Source organism: Crocuta crocuta, unplaced genomic scaffold (assembly GCF_008692635.1).
Source record: "Crocuta crocuta isolate KB4526 unplaced genomic scaffold, BGI_CrCroc_1.0 scaffold708, whole genome shotgun sequence".
NCBI lineage: Eukaryota > Metazoa > Chordata > Mammalia > Carnivora > Hyaenidae > Crocuta > Crocuta crocuta.
Genome location: NW_027530073.1, coordinates 648,348 through 665,168, shown reverse-complemented (window position 1 = coordinate 665,168; position 16,821 = coordinate 648,348). Strand labels below are relative to the sequence as shown.

The 16,821-nt window shown below is 37.3% G+C and overlaps 1 protein-coding gene across 1 annotated transcript in view; it reads left to right on the top strand.

Annotated features, from left to right (window-relative positions):
- The window catches only part of SEC24D (SEC24 homolog D, COPII component), a 104,607-nt gene that overhangs the window by 30,017 nt on the left and 57,769 nt on the right, over window positions 1–16,821 (top strand). The window contains exon 8 of the mRNA XM_077764724.1: window positions 5,560–5,687. Within this exon, the coding sequence (XP_077620850.1) occupies window positions 5,560–5,687 (128 nt within the window). The remainder of the gene's footprint in view (window positions 1–5,559; window positions 5,688–16,821) is intronic.

Here is a 16,821-nt window from a genome sequence, read left to right as displayed (position 1 = left end):
TTGCTCAAGTCCTGAGAATGTATTATCAACTGAATTCTATTTTCTGCTTGTAGAAGTCTAGAGAGTGTCTGGTGAGATATAGTTTAATATACTAGTTTAAGAAAATTATTTTAATTTATGAGCTTAAATTAGTACATGCTGTACTTTGGTTTAATTTATTTACTACCTTAGAAATCTGGCCAAGATAGCATGAGTAGAGCAGTAGGGGATTGAACATGAGAAATCAGCACACCTGATTCTAGCCCCAGTGATTATTTTTTTTCAGCAGGTTATTTAACATGTGGGCTCTCTTTTTCTGTTTTTAAAATTTTTTTAATGTCTTTATTTTATTTTGAGAGACAGAGAGCAAGCAGGGGAGGGACAGAGAGAGAGGGAAACACAGAATGTGAAGCAGGCTCCAGGCTCTGAGCTGTCAGCACAGAGCCTGATGTGAGGTTCGAACCCACGGACTGTGAGATCATGACCTGAGCCAAAGTTGAATGCTTAACCGACTGAGCCACCCAGGCACCCTGGCTCTCTTTTTTCAATTTTTAATTGGGATAAGTAAAGGCTGAACTCTATTCCTACCTAGCTGTCCTGTGTGGGTGTTGCCAGTTTAATATATCTGTCCTTGTACAGGTTTGCTCTTTGCAGGAATATATTATTTTTCCATTGCTTATGGCAAGTTAAAACACAGCCTGGTGAAATCATTATTTATTTCTAGAACTTTTTTTATCATCCTACACTGAAACTGTACACCCATTAAACATTAACTCCCCATTCCTACATTCCCTGCAGCCCTTGGTATCCTTTATTTTATTTACTGTTTCTATAAATTTGCCTACTCTAGGTACTTTGTGTTAAGTAAAATCATACAATATTTGTCTTTTTGTGTCTGGCTAATTTCACTTGACATAATATTTTCAAGGTTCATCCATGATATAGAATGTATCATTCTATATTATAAATTTAGAATGAAATCTAAATTTCATTCTTTTTTAAGGCTGAATAACACTCACTTTTATGTATATACATTGTGTTTATCCATTCATCTGGTGTAAGACATTTTGCTATTGTGAATAGCCATACCACCCATGTGGCTGCTATGAATATTAGTATACATGTTATCTGTTTGAGTCCCTGTTTTCAGTTACTTTGAGTGTATCCTGAGATGTGGAATTAAGATCAGACAGCAGGTGTAAAGAAAAGAGTTTGAGGAAGGCTAAGAAGAAAAGGAAAGACCGGTGAAGTGGCAAGGTCCAGGTCATCATCATTTCTCTTGTAGTCCAGCCTATGGCAGGGAGACAGAGCTATCTGCCTTGGAGCCCTGAAGTTGGCCCAGTCACATCCCTTTGCTGTGAAGCCCCTTTGTCTGGCCTGGCTTATTAGCCGATACCTACTAGTGAATTTTTTAGGATATAGTCCAAATCTCAGACATGTGCAGAAATTCACAGACATATATAGCCTAAAGAGGCAGAAGAAACCTTGGCCTTCATTTTCTCAGCTCTCCCACTTTACAGATGTAAGGCCGCTAAGGCCCAAGGAGCTTAAATGACTTGCCCAAAATTCCACAACTATTTAGGAGTGGCACTAATAAAAAAAAAAGCATCTACTTAAAAAATACTATTTTCTTTGCCTACAAAAAATGGAGATATTTTTTCTTTGGCCATGGGATCTAATTTAAGACTCAACTTGTTCCTTGATTCTGTGCTTCTGCCTATTCTATGAGACCTTGTTCAAGTATCACATAGTTTGTATAGTCACCTCTGATCAAGATGGTGGCTCATTGCCTCCCTGGGCCACTTCTTAATGAATTTGCTCCTCTATGATACTTAACAATGCTATGTTACAGTTACCCATTTTTATTGTCACTCTCTCCTACCAGACTTTGAATTAGCAATAATTGCTCCTTGGATAAACCTCTACTGCCACTGTGCAAAGCTGTCTCCTACCAGACTTTGAAACCAGAGGTTTCATTAGTTCTGTCCCTAAGCCTCTAGCAGGGAGGGGGCTTAGCTTCATAAATGTTTGTTGAATGAATAGTTTGCTGAATGTTTTCCAGTCAGATTATCCCATAATGTTCTCTACTAAGCATCTCAAAGAGTTTTGAATCTTAATTACTGAGCTTGCAAAATTATCTACTGTAGCCATATCTTTCATGCCCCGCTTTTGGGTACCTATTTATAAAAACAAATGCTCAATGGCTTTTTAAAAAATTTATCTTTGTGAGCACTATCTTCCTGAAACAAAAGTGTGTTTACTTTTAGGAGCTCATTCATGTGCATATTTCACTGCCAAGAATAAGCCCTTTAAAGAACAAATACTCAGTTTCAATATGTTAGTGGTAATTTTGGCTGGTAAAAATTAAGTACAGTGAAAAATTAAAATATACTTGAAAATTTTCAAAAATCTTTATTTCACAGTCTGTGTAAAATCATGTGATATAATGAGGAAGATCTTGTGTAAGTTTTTCTTTTTGGTCTGAGTTCCATGAAATATGTAAAATAATAGGGTTCAGGTTGGAACATAATTACATTTACTGCCTAATACTTCTTTTATTTCTGCTGCCAAAACTCTTGTTTTACCCCATGTTAGTATTTGTCTAAACTCTTAAAAGTAATGAGCAGCCCACCTGTCTCTAATGTTTTCCTGCTCCCAGAAGCTGCCTGGGTAGTTTAGGTTTTTTTCAAGTATTTCTGTGATTATCTTACCCTTGCTAAAAAAATAAAATAAAATAAAAAGTCCCATCAATGCCTGTGGGCAAGAGGATTGATCTTAATTCCTCATCCAGAATTCAAGGCCTTCGTAACCTGGACCCAGCTTATTTGGGATATAGTAAAGAATTGTGATAGGTTCTAATACCACTTTTGTCATTTACTAACTCCTTGACCTTTGGCAAGTCACTTAACCTCCTGACGCCTTAGTTTTCTCCTCTGTAAAATGAGGTCCTACAGGTATCAATTTCATAAGGCAGTTGTGGGACTAAAATGAGTTCACATGTAACTGTCTTAGAATGATGCTTAATACACTGGCGATTACTGTCATAATTATGAGTCCAGTTTTGGGCTCTGCTGCAGAGGATCTGAGAGACAACAGAAATGTGGTACCAACAACAGCTGGGTTCTGCCTGCAGTCTTGTTAATTTGTCATGCGCAATATTTTGTCTTGTTTCTATTTGAAGTCATTGCCGTTATGTAAGATCAAAATATCTTATGTAAAAATCCAGATTTCTAGCTCGTCCTAAAAAGTAAAATCTGGCAATAATAGATGAAAGCTGAAGAGAAGACACTCAGCTCTCTTAGGCCCAACCTTCCACTCATTCCAGGCCCACCTATGCAGCAAAACCTGGCCAGGGAAAGGCTCCCAGCCCCGCCACAGTGCCCAGTCAACCATGCAGACTCAGAACCATACGCTTTCCAGCACAATGTACTTGCCAAGTCATTTCACGTTTCCACTCTTCTGTTTCATACTCTTTCCTGAAACCTGCAATACCTCCTCTCCCAACCTTTCTTTTAGCTGCTAAAACAACCTCCTTTCTGACAAAACTGCATAATCAGAAGAGCCCATCCATGAATTCTCACCATCATATTAGTCCCTGCCATAATGTGCACCCATGCTCTGCCTTTCTGCTTTTGGTCATAAAGGAGTGATCTGTGCTGCAATTGAAAGTCAGCCTCTCCTGCTGTGCAGTACCCCAGTATATTGCTACAATAAGTCTCCCTTTGTCTTACATCATCAGTATCTCTCTTTTTACATGATTATTCCCATGGTGTTACACTCTCTCCCCTCTTAAACAACGAAAATGTTTTCATGACCTGTTTCCCTTACTGACTATGCTTTTTTTCTTTCCTCCCCTACACAACAAAACTTGGAAGGATTATTGCCAATTCCTCTCCTTACTTTCTCTCTCAAACTCACTATAGTCAGGCTTCCCACCCAACCCCCATTCTGCCAAAACTCTCTTCTGGAGCTCTAGCAACTTCCATGTTGTTAAATCCAGTGTAGTTTTTTTAAGTTTATATTTATATTCCAGTTAGTTAACATACAGTGTTATAGTAGTTTCAGGTGTGCAATGTAGTGATTCAACAATTCTGTACGTTACTCAGTGTTCATCACAAATGCCCATCACCTATTTCACCCATCCCCACACCTACCTCCCCTCTGGTAACCATCAGCTTGTTCTGTATAGTTGAGTCTTTTTCTTGGTTTTCCTCTTTCTCTCTTTTTTTCTCTTTGCTCATTTGTTTTGTTTCTTAAATTCCACATTTGGATGAAATTGTATGGTATTTGTTTTTCTCTGACTTATTTTGCTTTGCATAATAATGCTCTCTAGCTCCTTCCACGTCATTTCAGATGACAAGCAAATCCAGTGGTTTTATTGATCCAGTAGCACCACCTGGCACAAATAATCATGCTTTTGCTTGATGGACTTTTTCACCTCTAGGACACCAGATAGTGCTTGATTTTATCCTTCTCCATCCTCTAACTGGTTTCTCCTTTTTTCTCTGACTCCCTTATGTTAGAGGTCCCAGAGCTTAGTTCTTGGCCATCCTCTCTTCTCTGGCCACACTTAATTCTGTTAGTGGTTTAAGCTAGTTTTGCGGCTTGAAATACCATCTATATGCTGAAAACTCCCAAATGTATATCTTCCCAGTGCCCAGACTCCCATACCTAGTGGTTTACTCAGATTCACCGTGGGATTGCTTAATAGAGTTCCCAAAGTGGACATGTCCAAAGCCAGATCCCTGATCTCCACCCACATACCCATTAACACACCCCTTCCCTTCCTGTAGCTTTTCTCCTGTCAGTTGATGCCAACTTCATGCTTCTGGTTCCTCAAGCCAAAACCTTTGTGGAGTAATTCCTGATCTTCTCTTTTTCTCACCTCACATCTTCACACACCTCATACATCACTCCCATCAACAATCAGTGTACTTTTAAAATATGTCCAGATTCTGGCCAGTTGTCAGTACATCTACTGCTATCAGGCTGGTCCCTGCCACCACCATCTCCCCTCATTGCTGTACAAACTCTGTTACTTCTCTGAACTCGTCACGAGCTGCTGTGCCCAAAACTTGTTCCATTCTGGCCACACAGGCCTCCTGATACTCGTCCTCCACCAGGCCAGACATGCCCTGCCCCCAGACACCTCTGTGGGTAAATCCCTTGCTTTTATGGAGCTTATACTCAAATGTTACCTTTTAAATAAGGCCTACTCTGCAACTATTTGAAGTTGCAATCTGCCTCTTACTAAAATACCCCTTTCGTAGCATTTATCATTTTCTAATGACCTATGTAATTTGCTTATTTACTGGGCTTTATAGTTATTGTCTTATCTTCTGTAAGAACATAAGCTCTACAAGGAAGCAATTAGTGTCTAAAACTTAGTAGACATTCAATAAAAATAAATATATGCATAGATTGTAGAATCGCATAATATTACTGTTTTTAAAAATCATGAAGAAAGTTTATGTAAATAAAGGCAATGTGTCATCTGGAATTACCTTAATAAATATTTAAACATTATAGGGCATATTTATTTCTCTGCAAATTTTAAGTGCGTGCCTTTGACTTTTTCAGGCAATGCTAGTCCTCGATACATTCGTTGTACAACTTACTGTTTCCCATGCACGTCAGATATGGCCAAGCAAGCTCAGATTCCATTAGCTGCTGTCATCAAACCCTTTGCCACAGTTCCTTCAAATGAGGTAAGAATGATAAAGATAGCAATTCAAGGTGTGCCTGGCTCGCCCAGTCTGTGGAGCATGTGACTCTTGATCTCGGGCTTGTGAGTTCGAGCCCCATGTTGGGTGTAGAGATTCCTTAAAATAAAATCTTGAAAAAAGAAGCAATTCACTAATTTACCAATTCCAAAATTCTCCTTGCATCATTGTTTTCTTATCCTGCATTATAAACAGAAAATTGGAGAATATTTATATAATGCAAAAACATCTAACTAGATGCATATTCAATAGAATAAATACTCAGTTCACTAGGAAGATGAAAGTCTGACAAGCTATCTTTTCTGGTAACCTGTATACCATACACTAATGGACTGGATCACTTTTGGCTCTGTTCTAAAATGTGAATATTCAGAAAATACAGAATGTCATATCATGACACATACTCAGACCTCTCATGTGGTACTTATACCCTAGTTTGGGGCCCCAACGTCTAGGTGTTCTGGTGAAAAAAGTTAACAGAGCCTAAGGTCCATGGTCTCATTAAGCTGCTGTAATAGTCATGAGGCCAACCTGCTCATAAACTCCTAATTAAAGAGTCAATATGATTAGAAAGCATATGTCTTGAGTTGGAAAGATGTACCCAATGTATAATTCATTGGCGTGCTTAATTAAAGTTTCCGATATTAGGATGGTGTTAATTGATGTTGTGATTAAGACAACTCCTTCTTTTCATGCCCTGAATGGTGGATACCCACATACACACAGAGATAAAGGTATAATAGAGCTAGTCAAACAGGTGAGGAAAAGCTTTAATTCTGTCTGGAGCTTTGACCATAACCCCATTGCACTAGTCCAGTCAGCTACATTGAACCTTGAATTCCTTTTGCTGCACCCAGATTCTCTTCCCAACTAAACCACAGCTTCGCTCTAATGATCCTTTGAAGTTGACTGATCTAATGAACACCTAACAGCACCTGAGCAAAAGGCAGACCATCTGCACAAGAGAACAGATTTGTCCCCTTTTTCGGGCTGGCCTTGCCAGCTGGTATGGGCAGTATGGTGGCATGAGTAAGGGGAAGAGTGGTCCGCTTTACATCACCTCAATGATGGAGGAGACAGAGAGACCATGTCCATGTGGGCACTGGCTTTCATACCCTTTGAGATGTCCATGCATTCTCCTTATAGTGTGGCAGAATACTGCCCTCTCTCTGGGAGTGGAGTGAACTGGGTTAGAGTGGAGCATAGAAGGGGGCTGTTCCTGGAAGCCAATCTTACATGTGCTATGGTCTCATATTTGTAAATCAAGAAGTACATTCAGTATTTACTATACTTATTTTAACTACGGTCTCTTATATGATGGGCTCAGAAATTTAATATAATGTCTATAAAGTGCTCTTTAGAATCACTGTGCTTAATAAGGATAAGGTAGAGCAATATGGAATGGCAAAGAGATCCATGTTAAATATGACATGTGTGTTTCAAATAGCTAGAAGTAACTTTTTAGCTATTTTCAACGTTTCATTATGAAAATTTTCAAGCAGAAAATTTGAAAGAATTTTATGGCGAACATCTATATACCTGCCACCTAGATTCTACCATTAATATTTAACTGTACTTCCTTTGTCACCTTTCGATTCATCTGTCCATCAATCTGCCTTTTTTAAATGCATTTCAGAGTAAATTTCAGATATTGATTAGGACATGTCCCCCTAAATATTCCAGCATTCACATCACTAATAAGAGTTTAGGATTTTCCTACAGATTGTTTTTCCTTTTGATGTAAAATTGATTTACAGTAAAATGCACATATCTTAAATAATGACTCACTGAATTTTGACAAAGATATACCTATGCAACCCAAACAAACCCTTCTGAAGATGAAAAACATTACTGTCATTCTTAAAAGTGTTTCATACCCCTTCCATCAGCCTCCCACCCCTTCTAACAACCTTTCTTTCCTGGCAACCATTGTTCTGATTTTTTTTTCTACCATAGGTTTGTTTTGCCTATTCTAGGTGCTCCTGTAAATAGACTTCTAGGGTATGCACTCTTCTGTGTTCAGTTTCTGCCATCAGCTTAATGTTTTAGAGAACGATAAACATGCTGTTGCCTGTATTAGTAATTTGTTCCTTTTTTTTTTATTGCTGAATAGTATTTTATTGTATGGACATACTGGCTTGTTTATCTAGTCTTTTATGATGGACATCCGGGCTGTTTCCAGTGTTTGGCTATTGTGAATAAAGCCTTCATGAATATTCTTGGACAAGTCTTTCTGTGGACATATATTCATTTCTCTTGGATTAATCCCTATGAGTAGTTTGCTGGCTCATGAGGTACATGTTTATTTAATTTTATAAAACACTGCCAGGGGCACCTGGGTGGCTCAGTCAGTTGAGCGTCTGACTTGGTTTTGGCTCAGGTCACGATCTCATGGTTCGTGAGTTTGATCTCCGCGTTGGGCTCCACGCTGCCAGCTCAGAGCCTGCTTGGGACTCTCTCTCCCTCTCTCTCTCTGCCCCTTCCCCTGCTCACTCTCTCTGTCTCTCTCTGAAAATAAATAAACTTAAAAAAAAAAAAAAAAGGAACTGCCAGACCATTTTCCAAAATGGTTGTACCACTTTATAGTCCTTCTAACATTGTATCCGAGTGCAGGTGCTCATCATTCTCTGTTTGTTATTGTCATCTTTTTGATTTTAGGAAGTTCTGATGGCTCTGTAGTAGTAACCATGAGATATATTTTCATTTTATTTTTTGTACTTTGAACAAAATTTAAATTAAAAAAGGACTAGAGAATAATATCACACTCACATACATACTATCTATGGGAATTAAAGCTTCCTAGCTGCGTAGGATATTTCCTTTATCAGGCTCCGTCTCTCCCTCCCTCCCCTTTAGGGGCAGATGCTATAATGAATTTGGCATCTATGCTCCCTATATGTGACTTTATATATAGACTTTAAGCTCACAAATCAATGGCAATACATAGTGTTGTTTTGCTTTTTAATGAATCAATTAATTTTAAATAAGTAAAATATAAACTTAGATGAAAGAGGTATACAGTGAATAAAGGTCCCTTCCTACTATTCTATACTCCCCCTTACAGATGACTTTTACCTATTTTTTATGATTCCTTCTAGAAATGAAACATGTATATACCAGCATGTAAGTATACATGCTTTAAAAAAAATAATTATATAAATGGTAGTATAGCATAGACACTCTTCTGCATCTTTTTTCAATTAAAGTGTCTGTGGGGTACCTGGCTGGCTCAGTTCATTAAGTATCCAACTCTTGATTTCAGCTCAAGTCATGATCTTACAGTTTGTGGGTTTAAGCCCTACATCCAGCTCTGCACTGACAATGCGGAGCCTGCTTGGGATTCTCTCTCTCTCTCTCTCTCTCTCTCTCTCTGTCTCTCTTTCTTTCTCTCTCTTCTCTCTCTGCCCTTACCCCTCTCTGTATCTCTCTCTCTCTTTCAAAATAAATATTAAGACAAATATCTGGCACTACCTACAGAGTGTTGCTACCTACAGAGCTGCCTTATTCCTTCCAACAGCTGTGTGGCATGATAAATTAGTAAGATAACTGCTGTTGTCAACTGTATGTATCAATTTTAAAATGTGTAAGATTCTAGGGATATGAAAATTTAAGATGTGAATCTTCAAATTGAGGGAAATACAGTAACATGAGTGTGCTTGAAAGAGTGTTAGATCAGGCCCTTGACACCCTCCAGGGGACTGGGATTGCTGTAGATGTGTACTCTGTACTTCACTCATTCCTTTGTGGTCATTTTGCAGTAATCTGTTCTTTTCATAATCAGGAGGTAACCTTTCTACCTTGAAAGACACTTGTGCAGCAACTTTGTTATGTATTAGTATGGGCTCCTTGGGATTCCTGCCTCTGGGCAGCGTCAGCTTCAGTGCACTTTGTTCACAGCAATGAACTTGCACAGTTTCCAGCTACACACTAGCAAAACGTCTCCTCCCTGCTCCTCCCCATGACATAGCTGTCCCAGGCCAAGTTCCCATGAAACAGAACAAAACTCAACAGCTATTCATACCCCAGACCGGAATCTGTAACCACTTTCTTGTTATCACCATTTAGTATTAACAAGAAAATTATTCAGTAACATGTTCCTGATAATGAAACCTAGTATTTAGTTGAGAAAAGCATTCAAATGTTAAATCCCCACCCCAAATGCATATACGCATTTTTAAAACTTTTATTTATTTTGTTTTGAGAGAGAGAGAGAAAGAAAGCACAAGCAGGCGAGGGGCAGAGAAAGGGAGACAGAGGATGCAAAGGAGGCTCTGAGTTGACAGCAGAGAGCCCGATGTGGGGCTTGAGCTCACGAACTGTGAGATTGTGACCTGAGCTGAAGTCAGACACTTAACCGTCTGAGCCACCCAGGCGCCCCATCATATACACATTTCCTACACAGACAAAATGTGTGTGCTTTCTGTTTTCTAAAGTTATTTGATCTAACCAAATACTATCCCCTCACCAGTATGAGGTTTTCCTTCCTTTGATGAAAATTTATGCTACATTTTAGTCTTTGTGCTTCCCAAAGTAATACATGGATGAGTTTAGAGTGGAAGATTATTTTTGGAATCTGACTTAGGGAGAAGCTCTATTTGAGAAAATAACACACTGTCTTCTTTTCATGTTGCTAGAGACTCTGCACACTGACTAGGTAAATGTATTTTGACAGTACTGTTTTTTCTATTGCAGCCCTCTCTACAGAAGCTCTTCCTTTTTCTTTAGACCTTTAAAAACAGGATTACTCTGATTAGACAAAATGTATATATATATATATATAGAGAGAGAGAGACACTAAATTGTAAGAAATTTAATGAATATACTATATGTAGAAAGGATTGCTGTCTCTTACATAGCAGTGTCTCCTGGGTTGAATGAAGACATTCTCTATTTAAAGAACTACATGTAGTTTTATTTGTTGAAATAGGCTTAGAGTTAAAAAATAAGAAATATGAAAGGGATATTAAAACACTAGGAAGATGTTCCTAAAGGTTCTGTTCTCAGAATTGTCTTCCTGGTTGGGGATGAACTGGGCCTGAGTGAGCTGAGCCTCTAACAGCCCTGCTCCACTACGCTGATGAGCTGGGTGAAGTAGGATTTAGGGCTCCCTGGAAGACTCTCCTCTTGTGCCTTCCGTGACACCTTCCTGGTGTATTGTTTTCTACCTCACAGTCAGGGAACATCTTAGTTCCCTGTGGTTTTTTTCCTGATATAATATTGGGGTTCACCAAGGCATGGACTTGGGATCTTTTCTCTCTTTAGGCTCCTTTTCCTTCCAAAGACCAAGTATCATCTGTAACAGTGGCTGCTATTATACTGATGGGAGTAATAGTAGTCAGACTTAGCATGAATGAGCAAAATTAAGGTTTTAAAAAATTTTTCATTAAAAAAAGGTTTTTTAATGTTTATTCATTTTTGAGAGACAGAGAGAGAGAATGCGAGCAGGGGAGGTGTAGAGAGAGGGGGAGACATAGAATCTGAAGCAGGGTCCAGGCTCTGAGCTGTCAGAACAGATCCTGATATGCGGCTTGAACCCAGAAAACGTGAAATCATGACCTGAGCTGAAGTCGGATGCTTAACTGACTGAGGCACCCAGGTGCTCCTATGAGGTTTGTTTTTGTTTTTTTTTAATTTTTAAATGTTTGCTTACTTTTGAGTGAGAAAGAGAGTGTGAGCAGAGAAGGGACAGAGAAAGAAAGAGACACAGAATCTGAAGCAGGCTCCAGCCTCTGAGCAGTGAGCACAAAGGCTGATGCAGAACTCAAACCTACAAACCATGAGATGATGACCTGAGCTGAAATTGGATGCTCAGCTGACTGAGCCACCCTCTAAGGTGCTCAGCACCCTAAGGGTGCTCCTCTAAGGGTTTTTTAAAATAGGTGTTCACTTATTTATTCTTTACACCAATCTGTTCATTATCCCACTTTAGATAGAAAGAGAGTGAGGTACAGAGTTAGGTAACTCATTAAGGACGATGGCTACTAAGTCCCAGAGGTAATATTTCAACCCAGGCAGTGAGATACCCAGATCCTTGACTCTAAATCACTGTGCTGTTATTCTCTCACTCGGTCATTCCTACATATTTACATACCCAAATGCTTTTCTGAAATCTCTCCTTGGGTAACCTCATAGAAACCTCAAACTTAATATGTTTAATAGTGAGTTTCTGATCTTTACACCCTAAACCAGTTCATTGTTCCATATATCTGTTTATAAAGAATACTATCACATATTTAATTACTTGAGCCAAAAGCCAAAAACTAAATAAGCAATTATAGTTAATAGAACATGAGGGACATGCTAATTTTTGATATTTATAATCTATAATCAAGTAAATAAACTTTAAAGTATCTTTCTTAAAGGTAAATGGGTTATATGAATGCTTTTATTCTCCATATGAATAGTATTTTACTTTCTTCTACAGTAAATGACTTGCTTATTTTTATGTATTGTAAAACCTTAAGATTTTAATTCTTATCTGAGTGATATTGCCATCATTGCTGCAGTTTACAAAACGGATTATCTCTAAAGATATCTTGATTTGGCATTTATCAAAAGGATGTAATACAGCTTTGTTTTTTTTTTAGTTGCTTCTATTTGACAGAACCTTTTAAAGCATGCATTGTGTTAGCAACAGCCTGTAAAAATAAACCTAATCCAAGCAGTTATGATCAGAGAATGTTCCCTGTGAGCATTTGCTTTGGAGATGTATGCTATTTCCAAGGACATATATATATCATCATTGTTTAAGATTTCATGTTCCTTAGTATAAATTTTAATTTTTTGTATGTTTTCCAAATGAAACCCATTGCCACATTCAGTGTAATTAACTATGAAGTATTTATTCAGGGAGAGTAATTGGTTATCTTTTGTTTAGTAACTTGTAATTTTATTTTTGATGCTGTATTTTAAGAATGGAGGTAGACATAGATTTCCAATGCAAAAGGATTGAAGATTATATTAGTTTTGCATTTTCTTCAGAATAGGAAATCTTTACATTTTGGACAAGGGTGTACATCTAATTTTACATGACATTAAGTAATTTCACCTATAAACCAGATGGCAGAAGCTTTTACTGCATCTGTGACAAGATTCAGAAATATCTGTGTATATTTTTTAGATTATAAATGCATATATTGGTCAAAGTAATTTCTTACTGAATTAAAATTAGTGAATTAAAGTGCAGATAAACTTTTCTCCAAGCCTTTAAATTTCACTTGATTTATAATCCCCTAATTACTCTGTGCTAGGAAATGAGGTGAACTTTAGGGATATGGGGGAAGACAAGACCAATTGCTCTTGTCTAGGACTCACAAAAAATTTCCAGGTACTCAGCTAATTTTGGTGCAGTGTGGAAAATACCCCAACGGGGACAACTTTGTTCTATGAAGTTTAGGTTCAGGGAAGTTTTACCTTAGTTATGACTTAATGACGAAGCTTGTTCTATTATTAAATACTATTTAAATTCTTTTTTCTTTTTCTTCTTTAATTTTAGAGAGAGAGTGCAAGTGGGGGAGAAGGAGAGAGAGAGAGTGGTTGAGAGAGAGAGAGAGAGGATATTAAGGCATGGAGCCTGATGTGGGGCTTGATCCCATGAGCCTGGAATCATGACCTGAGCTGACATCAAGAGTCAAACATTCAACCAACTCAGGCACCCAGGCTCCCCTAAATTCTTTTTTCTTAACGATTGTTCATATTCTGATAGATTCAGTAGATATGAAGAAGCGATTGGAAAGAAAAAGGAATGGATGTGAAAGAACTGAGAATGGGGTTAATGAAAAAGGAAAAGACTGTCAGAGATGAAACCCAGCACCAACACATTCCATCAGGGATAGACTTCATATGCATCATCTGCGGTAGAGATTGCTCGGTCATGCATTTGACTTTTCAGCCAATCTTGTTGGCGTGAATTGATATTTTGGCAGATTTTACACTGCAGTTTAATGTGTCAGAGGAAAAACAATTCTGTCTCACTAAAGTATTATGTCTCTGTGTTACTCTTTTTCCAGAAAGATAGCATCTTGTGAAGTAGGTGTTATTCAAGTTTATAGATGTAGAAGTGGTACAGGTTCTGAGGCTATTAAAGTCATAGAGCTAATGAGCAACACTGCTGGGACTCTAGATTTCAAATTCTAAGTTTTTTTTTTTTTTTTACTACATCTGGCTGTTAAATGAACTTGTTGAGGTTTTATTTAAACATATAAAATAGCATTCCTTTTTCTTGCTGGCAGTAGGTTTAGCAGTGGACTTCTTGCTCCTCCTATAAACTTGTGAGTTATCTTGAAATGTCTGTCTTAACCTCTTTTCTTGCAGCCTTGTGACTTCAAGCTACTGCTTAGCACTCCTTGAAGGCAAAGGCTAAAAATCCAGCAGTAGGCTGGGCATTCAGTAAAGGTACTAGTTGAATAAAAATGCACTCTTAAAATTGGATGATGCAAAAGACAAAGATAAACTAAACTATAGAGTGGTGATTGATATCTAGATATTTTAGGATTCTAAATTAATAATATTTTTAGCACAGTAGGTCTTAATTAAGTTCCTTGGTAGCACTTTGAGTCTGTTGATAAACATGTCACTTAATGAAGTAAAGTTTTTATCTTACTTTGGCTATCTGATTTTATTTTGTACTTTTGAATGACTATAGACTTTACTTATTAACCTCATTTATCTCTCTGATCAAACTTTGTGAGTAAAGAAAAAAATCATTTCAGATTTTAGATTTATTTTAGCACATACTAATGAATACACCTATCAGTGTATTCTATCACATATTAATGAGGGGTTATCTTTCATTATAAGCAGCAGAACAGTGAAACAAGTAGGAAGAAATCTTGATCATAATAAAGATATGTCAGGAACCAATAAAAATTGACTGTTGTCTACAAAGTACAATGGATAGTAATCAAATGGTGGAACACAGGGTTTGGAGCCAGGAAATGACTTAGGTCTCTACTGTGCCTTATATTATGATCCTGGGCCTTTATTCCCAAGAGGAAGAAGTCTGGCACTGATGTCCTATAAACCTAGAAGGCTGCTAGTGTGTACTTTTCCACTCTATGGTGCATTTAGCATGGATTACCATGAATTTATCACACATCCTGTATATTGTTAGAAATTCTTGTGAACAAATGGCACAATATAACCCAAAGTGGCTTCATTTATACTTTTAACAAAAGAAATCTGGAGTGTATTATTCACTTAAAAAACACATGAAGATTGTGAGACTGCACATTTTTTATATATAGCCCAAATTTTGCTAGCTGTAGTAAAAACATGCTCTGAAATGAAATTGATTCCAACATAATATGTGTTCTTTAAAAAAACTTTAAGAATGCTTATAATTTAAATTAGAAGTTACTTCATTTCATTCTGACATGAAAGCTTCAAGAGCCTGAATCTGTTTTTAATATGTGCATTATAATCTGAAGTTGTCTGCTTTAATGCAATATTTTAAAAGATATTAACATAAAAATTTGGAAAAATAAAATGCATATACTGAAATAGAAATAGAATTTAGAAACAGAATTTTATCCCTTAATGATTTTGGTCACTGTTGATACAGTGCAACGAACAAGTTTGGCAGCTGAAGAACAGACTCTTGTCCCTTTTTAGAATGGGGTTATAACAGACATACAGGGAGAGTCACATTTGTCAGGGCAAAGGTTGTTAGAATTCTATTTTAAGTTATAGTTTAGAAGCTGACTGCACCAAGTTTATTTTCTCAGTCACCAAATTATTCACATGAATCTTTTTACTTAGTGGGGAAAACCTTCAGGAGAAATGAGAATAAAAAAGAGAATATTCTGCCTTGATTTTCAGTGGCCGTGGGTTTTATGACTCCTTATGATTTAGTGTCCGACATCCATATCATAGGAGCCAAGACTAGTCTCACTAGACATAGAGCACTGGGCACTCATGAAGGGCCACACTGGAGCGGAAATGTTTTAGTGCCTCTTGCTACCATTTTCATTAATTCTTTTTTTTTTTTTTTTTTTAATTTTAACGTTTATTTTTGAAAGACAGAGAGAGACAGAGTGTGAGTAGCGGAGGGGCAGAGAGAGGAGACACAAATTCCAAAGCAGGCTTCAGGCTTTGAGCTGTCAGCGAAGACCCCGATGTGGGGCTCAAACCCACAAACTGTGAGATCATGATCTGAGCCGAAGTTGGACACTTAACCAGCCGAGCCACTCAGGCACTCCTTCATCAATTCTAAGGGTCCACATTTTCTCACATTTTAACATTTCTAAAATAGGAATATCTTCTATTAACAATGACTTCTTAGCATTGATCCTGTTCAATTAGAAGCTTTGCTGTTTCTTATAACTGATGAGATTTTAGAATTAGTGAAATATACTAATTATGCCTTGCTTTACTAACTTCACTCAAATTTTGTGGACTTTGATAATTCAAAGGCTTAAAATTTATAGAGTTGATACCCTTGTAGTGCACAAGTATAAGAAAAGCAAACATTTTAAAGTTTCATATTTGAAAGATTACTAGGCATCCCACTGATTAAAAGCCAAAAAATTTTAAATTAAATCCTATTTTGAGAAGGAAGGAAACAAGGAGGGCAGGAGAGTAGGAAAGGAGAGAGGAAAGAAAACCTTATACAAACCTTTCATATCTGAAAATGACACTCAAGTTTGTCTGAAGCATAAATGATTTTTGAAGCAATTCTTTGACAGGAGTTTAGTATAATTACAAATAAGGTAATTAGGGTAGGAATTTAGGAGTCACATGAAGTTGAGTCTGCCGGTTAACTCTACCACTTTTAGTAGTGTGAGCTTGAAAAATTCATTTAACTTTTTGGACCTCTTTTCTCTCATAAATGAACTAATGGTAACATCACTTCCCTGATAGCTGCTTAAAAATAAAATAAGCTGTTATAAGGAGTGATAACTATTCCTATTCTTATTATAATCTTTATCATTATGGCTGTGGTTATTTGCTATATGGTATTAAATTCCTCCATGGAAAATTTTATTTAACTTGGCAATCATTGATTCTGGGAGTCTACTATATATAAGGAAGAGAAATATGAAAACTACAGTAATTTAAGTTTTCTGGAAGTGGACATTTAAGAGAGATGTTTTCACACCTCTTCAGTGATTCCAGTTAT